The 13,271-nt window shown below is 46.7% G+C and overlaps 1 protein-coding gene across 1 annotated transcript; it reads right to left on the minus strand.

Annotated features, from left to right (window-relative positions):
* Positions 1–241: 241 nt before the first annotated feature.
* Positions 242–2,757, minus strand: LOC310706912 (D(1) dopamine receptor-like). Its single transcript, XM_083503294.1, has one exon. It carries the CDS (start codon positions 1,791–1,793, stop codon positions 432–434), a length of 1,362 nt encoding a protein of 453 aa, XP_083359420.1. The 5' UTR covers positions 1,794–2,757; the 3' UTR covers positions 242–431.
* Between the last annotated feature and the right edge of the window lie 10,514 nt (positions 2,758–13,271).

Consider the following 13,271-nt stretch of genomic DNA (forward strand, 5'->3'; position numbering starts at 1 on the left):
ATATCAATGTCTACAGCCACAGCAGGCGCTGTAACTCTGTTTGAGTAAAGCTGTTTGACTTTACCCTGAAGGCGCACTCTCCTAAGACAGACGGATGCCAACAACAAGTGAGCCATCCTCACAGTTGATTGGACAGCATAGATATCCCTAAATAAATAAGTAGTTCTGACAGCTATGTGATACCTCCACAATCAGAGCCAGTGCACCTCTGAATACCAGTCACTGGGGAACAACAGTAGGAGACAGCGAAAGGCCTCGTGTCTTGTTTGTGGGCTTCCTATTCACATCTAGCCGGCCATTGTGGGGAAAGAAAATGCTGGACTAGATAAGCCTTCAGTCTGAGCCAGCAGGACTCTTCTTATGTGATTGTGTTCCTTTGTGGCCACTACATGGTCCCATCCACATACCGCTGGGATGTGGCAGTGAAGATTCTAGTGCCCAGTAATCTCTGCAAAGGGATCAAGAGTCTCCAAAGATACCACAGCCTCACATTCAGAGGGGAGCAAAGCTGGCAGGTGAAGGTTTTTGCTGTTGCTCCTCTGAGCGGCCTGATGTGAGGACAACATCTCTTTCTCTGGCAGGGTTCCTCCATTGCTCTCTCCTTCTCCTTGGGAGCTCACTGTGTGGGGCAGGGATCGATGCCAGGCAGCAATGGTGGGGAGAGGTGATGGAACTGGCTCTCCTCTGCTCTTGTGGGAGGAGGAGTCATGGTGATAGGAGACCAGCTCGTGGCTCAGGTTGACTCTCTCCACGGTGGACCTGCCTGGAGCCCAACAAGGGCGGCGGTGGCAGCCCAACAGGCTGCTGAAAGCCTTCCGAAAGTCCACATTGAAAGCATAGATCACTGGGTTGACCGAGGAGTTGGCCCAGCCAAGCCACATGAAAACACGGAAAGTCGTCTGGCTGACGCAGAGAGCTTGCCCAGAAACCCCACTGCCTGGCCTTGGTTCGCAAAAGGGTAGCAGGCAGTTAAGGACAAAGAAAGGCAGCCAGCAGCAGACAAATACCCCCACGATGATGGACAACGTCTGAAGGACCTTGGTTTCCTTGCAGAGCGAGCTGCGCAGCGAAGAAGCGGGCTCTTTCCCCTGCGCAAAGCCCAGCCCTCCAGCCTTTTCCAGAGACGAGATGCGGCGGATCTGAGCCTGGGCAATGCGGTAGATCCTTGCGTAAGTGCCAATCATGATGGACACGGGGATGTAGAAGCTGACCAGGGAGGAGGCGATGGCATACGTGGGGTTGAGCCGGGCGTCACAACGGGGCAACTGTAGGTCAGTCCCCCCCTGCTCCTCCACTCTGTGCCAATGGAGCTGGACAGGGATGAAGGAGATGAGGACAGAGAGGGTCCAGGCCAGGGCGATCATGGCAGAGGCCAGGCCCCGGGTCATCCGCCGCTCGTAGCGGAAGGGGCTGGCAATGGCCCAGTAGCGGTCGAGGCTTATGATGCAGAGATGGAGGATGGAGGCCGTGGAGCACATGATGTCGGCGGCCACCCACGTGTCGCAGAAACGGGTGCCAAAGAGCCACACCCCGCCCACCGCCTCAGTGACTGCCTGCCAGGGCATGACCAGCAGCGCCACACACAGGTCAGACGAGGCCAGTGACAGCACGAACCAGTTGGTGACTTTGGCGCGCAGGTGGCGAAACCTGACGATGGCCAGGCAGACCAGAGCGTTGCCCAGCAAGGTGCTCAAAACCAGCAGCCAGAGCAAGCAGACGCCTAGCACCACCCCATTCCCGCCAGGGGCCCGGGGCTCCAGGGGCCCCTGGCTGCCGTTGGAGGCGTTCTCCATCAGAGGGCGCCCACGGGCTTCCGGCGCCGACCGCCGTCCCGGAGGGTCTCCTATGGCCGCCAACCGCGCGCCCCAGCGAACAGGGTCCTCGCGGCCCCTTCGCCTGCATCAATGACGTAGCTGCGGCTCCCGCAGGCATCGTGGGGAAGCATTCGGTCCTGAGCCTGGACGGGGCGCATCAAGAGCTTCGCGCAGCGCCGCCGGCGCCGCCGGGACAGAGAAATCTTGGTTAGCGGCAGGCTGGCTGGTTGGAATGAACGCGGATCCGAGAGCGAAAGTTCCCCGACGCCGCTCGCTCGCTGCCTTCCTCTCGCCGCCAGATCCAAGCGTCGTCTGTGCTTCCCGGGCTTCTGGGCATCCTCCGGTGCTGGAGGAGAAGGTGGGGCAGAGAAAGCCGCGGCGGTTTCCGCACTATCTGTCGGTTTGGGTTTGGCAGTCGGGGCGGCACTGGGACGCCTTGTTCCCTACGTCTTGTGCGCGGCGGCGGCGGCAAGAGGCGAGAATGAAGCACGTGGAGAGGGATCCGTGCGCGCGATCCTGTGAATTGATCGGCGGTCGCCTTGCGGGGAACCCTTGCGCTGCTCGCTCGGGATCGCTTCACTCAGCCTAGGCTTACGAATGGATAAAATGTCAGAGATGCCAGGGCTCAGCTGTGGCTGCTCAGCAGAACTGATGGTTCAGTCCTTCGCCGAACCCCTCCCCATAGCTTCTTCTCTTGTCCTGCCCGTCGCGCCCTCTGATCTGCCTCCATTCCAGCCTCCCCACTGCGCCCCCCACTGCGCCCTGCTGAGCTTCTAACAGGCACAAATTCTGTAGGTGCAATTTTCACTGACACGAAAAAACTGCGAGCAAGGAAGCTTCACCTGTTGAAATTTTGCCTGCTATACAGAATACCGTCGTCAAAATCACAGGTGTAGTCAAAGCGCATAGAAATAAAATATGTATTGTTATTTTTTAAAAACCAGTGGCATCATAGACCGTGGTCCTTTGCATCATTGATCATGTAGCTTAAGATGCAAAAATGGAGGAAAGTGGAGATTGGTAAAGACAAGTACAAAAAGCCATCCAGGGTTCCCTTACCTTTTATAATAAACACTGCATGACACACTGTCTGAGTTATCATCTTCCAGCACACCCCTTTTGGTGATTAAAGCAGACACAGCCACAACTTCTAAAAAATGTTAGAGCTGTGAAACTGATATGACATCTTGCGAAAAACTGTTGGCTTTAAAATAAGAAGCCAGCTGGATTTAATCTGAGTGGGAACTGCTAACAACACGATTTAAAAACCACTGTTTTTGTGCTGCAATGGTTGCAAATTGTGGAGGGCAATCCTGACCCCTGGTTTGTGCTGCTGGAGGGAGTTAGGATGAGGCAGAGGTGTCATGGCTTCATAACTCCGCCCCCCTCCAAAGTCTGCTGAAAGTGCCACTGCCAGCCAAAATGGGATGACCCCAAATGGGGTATTACGGGGGGAGGGCAGAGACTAGGAGATGAGAGGCCATTTTCTGGAGAGAGGACTGATCCCAGAACCTCTGCTGCTGCAGCCTAGAGCTGGCACAACAAAGGGGAGTAGGAAATATTTGCTCTGCTCTTTTATCCTGGCTGGTTGTGAGTGGCAGTTCTTCAGATGCAGCAGTAGACCCATTGCTCTATTCTGCTGCACTACTCCTGGCCTGTGCTTTGGTTTCCAGTGGCTCTAAAATGCAAAAGAAGCCTCTGATATCCAAAGCAGGAAGTCTTGTTTGAGCTTTAAGGTAAAGGTAAAGGGATCCCTGACCATTAGGTCCAGTCGTGACCGACTCTGGGGTTGCGGCGCTCATCTCACTTTATTGGCCGAGGAAGCCGGCGTACAGCTTCCGGGTCATGTGGCCACTTCTGGCGAACCAGAGCAGCGCACGGAAACGCCGTTTACCTTCCTGCCCGAGCGGTACCTATTTATCTACTTGCACTTTGATGTGCTTTTGAACTGCTAGGTTGGCAGGAGCAGGGACCGAGCAATGGGAGCTCACCCCGTCGCAGGGATGTGAACCGCCGACCTTCTGATCGGCAAGTCCTAGGCTCTGTGGTTTAACCCACAGCGCCACCTGCGTCCCACTGTCTGAGCTTTAGTGTTCCAAAATTACTCATGATCTACATTTGTGTGTTGTCTTTCCCATGTCAACAGATGCTGGTAAAATGCTATGAAAATTATTATTCTCTCCCCTCCACCTCCTAGATTTCTGCTTATCAGAATACTGGATACCTTTCAAGCATTGCTGGATGAATTACCATAAAATGTTTTGTATCTGACTTGTAGAAAACTTGCCATTTTCCCCAAACAAGCTTGGAAAAAATAGATTTTCACATAAGAGGGAGACCATTCACTGGAAGCAGTGAACGCAAGAAAGAACTGGTGGTTTGACTTCATAGTGCCTGGTCCCAGTCAAACTTCACGCTGCCATTTTTTAACCTAGCTAAGCTTTCCAGACAATCTGCAAAGACAGCCCCAAGGTCAATGCATTGCAGTCATCTAACCAGGAGGTTTATCTAATGTGCATTCCAAATCTAAGGCCTAATTTCTTTTAATCTTAAATATGCAATCCTAATCTAAGGTCTATAACCCCTTTACTTTTTATTTCATAAGAGATGTTATTGAAATCTAATCAGAAGCTTTTTAAAAAAACACAGACCACTGATAAAATATTTTTATAACATCACAGCAAACAAATTTAGAAGAATAAACTGTTTCTTAAAATAGTGTTTTTTGTTTTCTGTTAGGCTAGATATATTGTGTACTCTCAGAAACACAAATGTAATGTATTAAATATGCGGGAAATGAGGCTTTGCTGATAACACTAATAAGTATTGTAATGCGGACTGCAGCACTGTTCTGGGAAAATTTAATCACAAAGAATTTACTTTGCAAAGCAATGGGTTTGTTATGGTCCAGTTAAGCTTTCTTCTAATTTTAGATTTAAGTGCTGCTGTTTTAGGACTGGGAGATGCAAGGAAAGTGTATTGGGAAAGTTCTGAGCCTTGTTCTTCTGTGCAGAAATGTCATTTCCACAGAGCAAAGTGAGTGCTTGATTATAACTGATCAGAGACCATGTCCAAATGACCTGAGGATATATTCTGATTTGTTTGCTGGGAGGTTAAATGATATTGTGCCAAGCAGTTGCTATCCCACACTTTCCAATGCATTTTCTCATCACTTTCCTTACTGCAAAGTGACCTATATTTGGGGAGAGGAGTGGTTTTGTTGTGCAAGAGTGCCAAATCGATTTTTTGATTGTACAACCTAAACATGTTTGTATGTGATTGAATCCCAGCCAAATATAGTGACAATCTGGAAGTGCCCAGAATCTGCAGAACAGGGTTAGCTCAAACATTCTAGGGCTTGCTGCCTCTGACCATGCCCTAAGCCTGTGCCTCAGAAACAATTCAGATTAGACACGACATCTCACTGAATGATCCCCCATGCGAAACAGTTCCCTTCAAATAGAAAACAAGCATGTCAAGGAGAGAGCTAGGTCTGAACCCTTTCTGTGGGATTTAGAATTCAGTATGCAGGAAACATCATTTGGCGGAAGAGCATTCCATCATATACGGCACCATCTGCAGTCTGATGTGGTACATCCTAGAGAGGACCAGCTCCGGGGTTATGGGGCCCCTTGGCAAAGGGTGGGGGTGCCCACTTAGGTGGACTACCTAACGCTGACTGTGGGCCCCTGAGAAACTACTATTTTAAATGTCCTACCATGCTCCCTAGTGATGCAATGTTGGGCATCCCAGAGCATTGTGGGAAATTTAAAATGGCCTCCCAACACCTAGTGCCAGGGACCCTAGCTGGCATCAGCTCAGGTGCATAGCTGTCAACTTTTCCCTTTTTTTAAGGGAAATTCCCTTATTCCGAATAGGATTCCTCTCAAGAAAAGGGAAAAGTTGACAGCTATGCTCAGGTGGGTCCCGTCAGGTGCTGGGCCCTGGAGCTACCCAAGGGCGTTCATAGTGAACCTGACCACAGAAACAGGTTTATTACCTCAGCGAGAATTAGGTTACTGTCTCTACCTTTTCTGGTAACTACTTTCACCATTCATCATTACTCATAGGTCTCCTGCAGCAACTGCAGTACCTTTTCCACTCCCATCAAGAACGTGGGAGGGAGAAAACTAAGGGTTGTATCTAAGCTCTATTCCCAGAAGACTCATTTAAATTAATGGGCACAAGCTAGTCATGACCACCCATTGGAATGGGTCTACTCTGAGTGGATCTTATGGAGGAGTCAACCCACTATTGCATGGGTCAGGAGAAGCCACAGGGGACAGGGTTAACCATTTAACAACCTGATCCTGATCCACAGCCTTTGCCAACCTGGTCCGTTCCAGATATTTTTGATTGCAATTCAGCACCAGACAGCATGTGCTCATCCCTGCCTCAAAACACAGAACAGCTGTAAATGGAGGTATATGCACGCATGCAGAGGAACATTCTGTACTTGTCTTTACATATCTCCACTTTCCTCTGTTTTTGCATCTTAGGCTACATCAATGATGCAAAGAACCACCGTCTATGATGCCACTGGTTTTTAAAAAATAACAATACATATTTTATTTCTATGTGCTTTGACTACACCTGTGATTTTGACGACGGTATTCTGTATAGCAGGCAAAATTTCAACAGGTGAAGCTTCCTTGCTCGCAGTTTTTTCGTGTCAGTGAAAATTGCACCTACAGAATTTGTGCCTGTTAGAAGCTCAGCAGGGCGCAGTGGGGGGGAGGGGGGAGGCTGGAATGGAGGCAGATCAGAGGGCGCGACGGGCAGGACAAGAGAAGAAGCTATGGGGCGCGGGGAGGGGTTCGGCGAAGGACTGAACCATCAGTTCTGCTGAGCAGCCACAGCTGAGCCCTGGCATCTCTGACATTTATCCATTCGTAAGCCTTGGCTGAGTGAAGCGATCCCGAGAGCAAGGGGTCCCCGCAACCAAACGAACGATGTCAGGGGAAACGGATAAAGCACAAATTCTCGAATTTTGATTTTTATTCTGTTTACTGTTTGATACCTTCTGCACCCTTGACAGCGTTGAAAACGTGGAAATGCAAACAAAATGAAAAGTGTAAATCTGAAAAGCTACCACTAGGTGGTGTGCTCAGCTTTATGAAAAACTCCCGATTCTGGCGGCAGGGTTGTCCCTCGAAAACCACGTCCCCTCTTGTTAAATTAATCTAGTCTAAGCAAAAATAATTCTTTCTTTCTTTTTAATGCTCGCTTCCTCTTCGTCTTCTTAGAAGACAAACTGAAGCTGCAAATCATTTTGGACAAATACAAGAGGCAAGGAGAAAAAGTACTATATCTGGTATGAGTAATCTCTTAAAAAAAAAAGTTATACAATTGACTTTAGGCGTTAACATAGAATGTTGCAAAATAGCCTTGCTATTATATATGATATTGGGTGCAGTTTCCAGCTTGAGCATGGAGGAATAGTAAAAAATAATAGCCTAATGAATATTTCTTTTAGATAAATAAATACTTGCTCATATTTAGGAAACATTTAAATTATTTTCTTTCTTTCTTTTTTAACAATCCAGGATTTGGCCCACCATTTACATGAAGTTTCTAAACTGCTTTTTCAAAACAGTTGTCTGAAATATGTTGAAGTGCTGCTTTAATATACTCTTACTGATTTTTTTTAAAGTTGCAAGTTACTCTGTGGTCTTGTTAGGGAGGAAGGGCAGATAATAAATGGAAATAATAAGTAAAGACAAGTTTATGCAGAAGTGAATGTCTGTGCTGTAGGATTTCACCCTAGAAAAAATTTAAAAAATTATTCTCAAGTAACTAGCTCTCTCCCATACACCCCTCAGTTCCACGATTTAGAAAAATGGAATTTTTTGTTCCATGCATGTTTATTGAAATTAAAGTGCATAGTTTTAGCAGACATACATTTACCTATCTGGTAAATAGTCCAATGTTTAGGGCATTGGTGGTGGAAGAACATGAGCCTGTCATGGGCGTAGCCAGGGTTTATGTTGGGGGGCAGGGGACAGAACTGAGTTATTTGCGACACAGTTGGTCAGTTAACTATTTTTATTGATTTACTTTATTTAGGGGAGGCAACTGCCCCCCACGCTACGCCCATGGAGACAGTTAAACCACCTGACAAGCATATTATTGAATTTCATATTCAGGGATAGTATATCTGCAGTATATACCTACATATACTGACATTTTGCTTTTACATTGTTTAAAAGCTTTATGTCACCTTTTCTCTCTTTTTTCACTTAGTTACTGTAAACAGGCTGTTCCACCAAAGAGCTATAGAAGGACACAAAATATTCTGCAGTGACAAAACTATGGTAAGTGTCCCTTGAAACTGCCACACACCCATACCCATTTCTAGGACCTGAGATTCCCCCTCATTTTGAGTCGTCTCAACTTATTATATTTCACAACAGAGAACAACGGAGAGGTTCACGTGACACCCAGTCACATGACACTGCTGGTGTAGACAATACTGAGCAAGATGGACCAATGGTTTGACTTGCTATAAGGCAGCATCCAACATGACTCTGTGCTGGGAAGTGGTACCCATGTTTTAGAAAGCAACATTACAAGATTGCCATATGCGCCCTGTTCATCCTTTACTTGCATGTGGTTCCTCTACTGATGTAGGAATGGGCCATATTTCTGCCTCTTCCAATCTCACATGTGCCACATTGCTTGGGCTGTCTCCATCCTCTAACTCAGTGGTTCCCAACCTTTTTTTGGCCATGCCCCACTTAAGCATCTCTAAAATCCTGATGCCCCCCTCCCCCCTGGTGACATATAATTTTTATTATTCAAAAAGTGAACTCCTGTTCATGTGGAGGAAGTCTAAAAGGCCATTAACTTGGTCTAAGCAAGCTTCCAAATTGCCCCCTTTAAAAATCAAATTGCCCACCTGTGGGGCGTGTGCCCCACATTGGCAACCATGGCTCTAATTATTAATCTGGGGGGGGGGGAATCTTAAGTGTTTCTTTGCTGATGACAGCACTCAGCACACAGACATTGGCTAGTCCAGGAGGCAGGACATTGGAGACCCAGCCCATTCCTGTTTCATCACAGGAGTGTCCCACAGGTGAGAAAGGTGTGAATAAGCCTGTACAGATTTCTTGAAAGTGCCTTTCCGTTTTAGCTGCGGGATTAATTCAGCCTGCGTGCATGTGCAACCTCACTGCGTGGCTCAGCTAAGCTCCCTTTAGGTGATTGGATGCCATGCTTCCCCCAGGAACATTTGGCTGTGATGTAGATACCAAACACGAGGCCGTATAAGTAGCAGGCCCAAATTGCTTCCTGCACGCAGCAGCTGCCTTGTCGAAATAGTTCAAAGACACCTTCGTGAGCTACTCATCTTGCAAGAAGGCGTCCTTTTGCCTCTTGCAACAAGGAAGCACTTCCTATTGCCCAACGCAAACAGAGCGATCGTTCCTCATGTGCCAGAACCACTCCTCAGCTGAAGGCAATAAAAGAGAAGGCCTGTGAATTGGTGGGACTAAAACAAAATCAAACCCCACAGCACACGAAACGGATGAAGAAAGGGCAAAACATTTTGCTAAGGTTTCTGTTCCTTTAGTAGCTGGTACCAAGGAAAGACGGGGTAAAAGTGTAATGAAACAGTGCTTTTTTTTAAAAAAAGTGTTCAAATCAAATAAAAATATATTTGAAAATTGTACTACCAAAATGACAACCCCAGGATCACTGGTAGGGATTGGAAGCAGCTGTGACGGCTTGCTTCAGGGCACTCACGTGAATTAAGGGGCTGAGCACGTTTTGAAGTGGGAACTTCTGATTCACAGGTCATGTGCTGCTCAGCCACTGTGCTGCTCCAGAGCCATCCACGTGTTCAGAGCTTTGCCGGGCTGCTGCTGTCGAGCTGAGCAATCCAATCCAGCTGTTTATGCAGAATAGTGAAAGAGGCCTGGGAATCGAGCCCAGCCCACAGCCAGGCAGTTCTCCAGGATGCTTTGAGGCACGGAATTGAACATTATGGAGAGCAGTCATTTTATCTGAACAAAGGAACTCTTTGATCCCCACCCCCCACCCCAGTCTGCAAACAATTTTATTTCCTTTTATTACTTGGCATGGAGCATGCGATTAGTATAGGAGATCTGGCAAAGTTTAAAGACTTGCCTACACGTTAATACAATTTTGCTCTGAATAAATAGATGAAATGAAATGAAACCTCTGAGACTGATTCATCTTGTCTCTGTATGTTAAAGGGGGGCTTTTTATTTGTACTGGAAAAGTCCTGCAAAGACTAGATTTGAAGGAAACTGACAATAACAAATAGCCTTTACAGATGATACATTATTTGAGAAATGATGGTATTCCTGTAACTCTTTGGCATCTGGAGATATTGAAGTCTGTCTTCCCTTTCAAGGCTGTGCTCAGACATTTTATGTGGCTGTTGCGAGGCAATTCTCCTTCTAGCTGGGGCAGCCGTTGACATTGATGTATGCAAAGTGGATGAATGGCCATCCCAACTGGCAGAGGAGGTGCTTTCAGTGGTTGCTGCTCTGAATGAGGTGTACCCCATGGAGGAGGTTTTTCAGTGGTGTCTCCATGGCTGTGGAATGATCTCACAGAGATACAATTACCAGAATGATTGGTTGTTAAACCACTCTGTGAATTACAGCTGCCTCAGGGGATTGGGAGACTTCTGACAGTTCTCAGCAAACTACAGTTCCCGTCTTTGGCAGAAGCTGTGACTGTTTAAAGTGTTATGCTGCTGCTTTAAATGTATAGTGCAGATGGGGGGTCTCTGCTGGTTTTGCAGCAGCAGACTAACACGTGGATACCCCTCTGGAAACTATATATGCAGGGCTCCCCCCCCCCCAGCTGGAACTCACCAGGACTCAATTCTGGCACCTCTCAGGTGGTCGTCATTGCAATCATAAGAGAGCAAGAGAGGGGTTCATGGTGAGTTTCAGCACCTCTTTTTTTAAATTATTTTTATTGGTTTTATAAATATAAAGTTATAAACAAAGAATCAAAAAGTATATCCATATAAAGAGATTCATCCAAATCTCAGGACTCCACCCCCCATGGGGTCCCATTATGAACATTTAATACTGCATATTTTTCTCTATACTCCAACTTTTATATCAGACCATATTATCCATGGTAATTTTTAAACTATAAATGAAATCAAAATGCTGCTAACGTTTCCATCTGCTTACAGTGGTCTCCTAAACAGCTTATAATTTCCCCCCATTCTTTTATAAAGTTTTTATCCTCTTGGTTTCTGAGTTTACCAGTCAGTTTTGCCATCCCGGCATAGTCCATCAGCTTGGTTTGCCACTCCTCTCTGGTAGGGACTTTGTCTTCTTTTTATGTATGGAACAACAGTCGCCCAGATGTTACTAGCCTAGAGATGGAAAGAAGACCAGCACCTCTTTTTCTAGAAAAATAGCATTGCATATATGTAAGTTGCTGCTGCCACCTCCAGTAAAACAGTGAGGTTTCCTTTTCTGCAGGGCAGCTTCTAATTTAGGACATGGTGGAAACAGCTTTGATAGAAATGGTTCCAGCCGCTATCTAGACAACACCAGCTTCCTTTGGGGTCATTGTCATTTTAAAGAATGGGTAAAGAAGAGTAGGGAAGCCACATAGGGGAGCAGCGTGAAGGGAATTAAAATTCATGCGAGAACTTAATACTGTTGACTTTACTAGCCTTGAAATAAGAACTGTGTGTGTGGTGGTATCATTGTGCGATGCAGACTGGATCCTGCTTACAGACACTATTGTAATTAAAACAATCAATAATAAATGAGCTTAATAGGTTTTGGTAATTCAAGGTGGGCATCTAGCAATATCTCTGCTAGCTTTGCTGAAATACTGTTTTTGGAAAGGTTTGTGAAAGACAAAGGGTATCCTTTTAAATATAAGCTGCTCTGAGTGAGAAAGAAGGGGCAGCTTGATGGAGGAGCTCTTATTTGAGTGTGTGATGGGGCACTAGGGTTCCTGGGTTGTCACCTGGCCATCTAAGTAGGATCTGGTAGGCACCAACCAGGCAATGGCTCCTAAGGAGAACACATTTGGACATTGCCTGGAGACTTCACCTATGGGAGAAGAAGGGTGGAAGGAGCTCAACTGCTGTACCTTAGGCAGAATGAAGGGTGGGGAGACAGGGAGGCTATAAAATGCCTCAGGGAGAGGGAAGAAGGGGCAGAAGTTCAGTGGAGATCCAGGGATGAGTGTGGGTAAACGATATGATCAAATAAGGCTCTTCCACACAGTCTTTGCTTTGCTGCTGGATACGGCATACCCAAAGCCTATGATTACCTAGCATCTACCCACCTTACTCCCTGGGTATAGGAGCCCTAGATTTAAGCCTGCCAAGGGCATTGAAGTAGACTACACCTGTCTTCTTTGGTGGGGTGGGGGAGAGAATTTTCCCTGGAACCTTGAGGCATTGTGAGGATCCTGACTGTCCAGGGGGTTTGGGGACCTACTTCTGAGGAGACTTGACTGTAAAAAGAAAAAAGGGAGACTTGGGACACTCCATTGTAAGAACAGCACTGAAGTAGCCACCTTGGAAGAAGAGGTCTGCTAAAGGGTTTATTGCCGAGAGCGTACTGGGCCCTGGGGGAAAGCAGATAATGTGAAGCAACATTTCTGAACTGAAGTCTGACATACAACTGACCAAATGTAAGTTGGTACCTTCTTTGACTCCCTTTGCTAGTTGTGGCCCATGGAAATCTTGGAAGGTGCCTCTTCCCAGGCAATACGTAACAGTGTTAGCAATTTGGTCTTGATCTTAACTATCGTCATACACAATTAGTTGTGCACCGCAGCAAATGGCTGTAGACACCAGCAAGCACCTTTTGCATTAAAGGTGTATCTAGCCTGTTAATGAATGATTTTTTGAATGATTTGTAGAATGGTAGGCATGTATTAAGGTGCATCATGGATAAATGGGTGTGTGTGTAAGGGGGGCGGGGAGATGGAGAGAAGCGCAATCCTCAGTAGACAGTGCAATCCTATGAATGTCTACTGAGAGTAAGATTCCTTGACACACTCCCAGTTTAGTGTGCAGTCCGAGTATGGTATTTCCAGATCTGTAAAAATAAGATAGAATTGTAGAGTTAGAAGGAAAATTGAGGATCATCTAGTTCAGGCACCCCCAAACTCAGCCCTCCAGATGTTTTGGGACTACAACTCCCATCATCCCTAGCTAACAGAACAGTGGTCAGGGATGCTGGGAATTGTATTCCCAAAACATCTGGAGGGCCGAGTTTGGGGATGCCTGATCTAGTCCAACCCCCTGCAATGCAGGAATATGCAGCTGTCCTATATGGGGGTTGAACTTGCAAACTTGGCATTATCAGATCTACACAAACACCACTTCCCAGTTAAAAACTCTCACATATATCCTCATTGATCTCCACAGCAGCCTTTCTCTGGGAATTGCAGCTGTGCGAGGAGAATAAGGGTCTCTCAACAATTCTCAGCATCCTT

This window comes from Podarcis liolepis (genome assembly GCF_965112155.1).
Source record: "Podarcis liolepis genome assembly, chromosome: 5".
NCBI lineage: Eukaryota > Metazoa > Chordata > Lepidosauria > Squamata > Lacertidae > Podarcis > Podarcis liolepis.

What these genes read in the sequence shown, in the direction of transcription:
- LOC310706912 (XM_083503294.1), bottom strand. Translation starts at nt 1,793, where the DNA reads ATGGAGAACGCCTCCAACGGCAGCCAGGGGCCCCTGGAGCCCCGGGCC.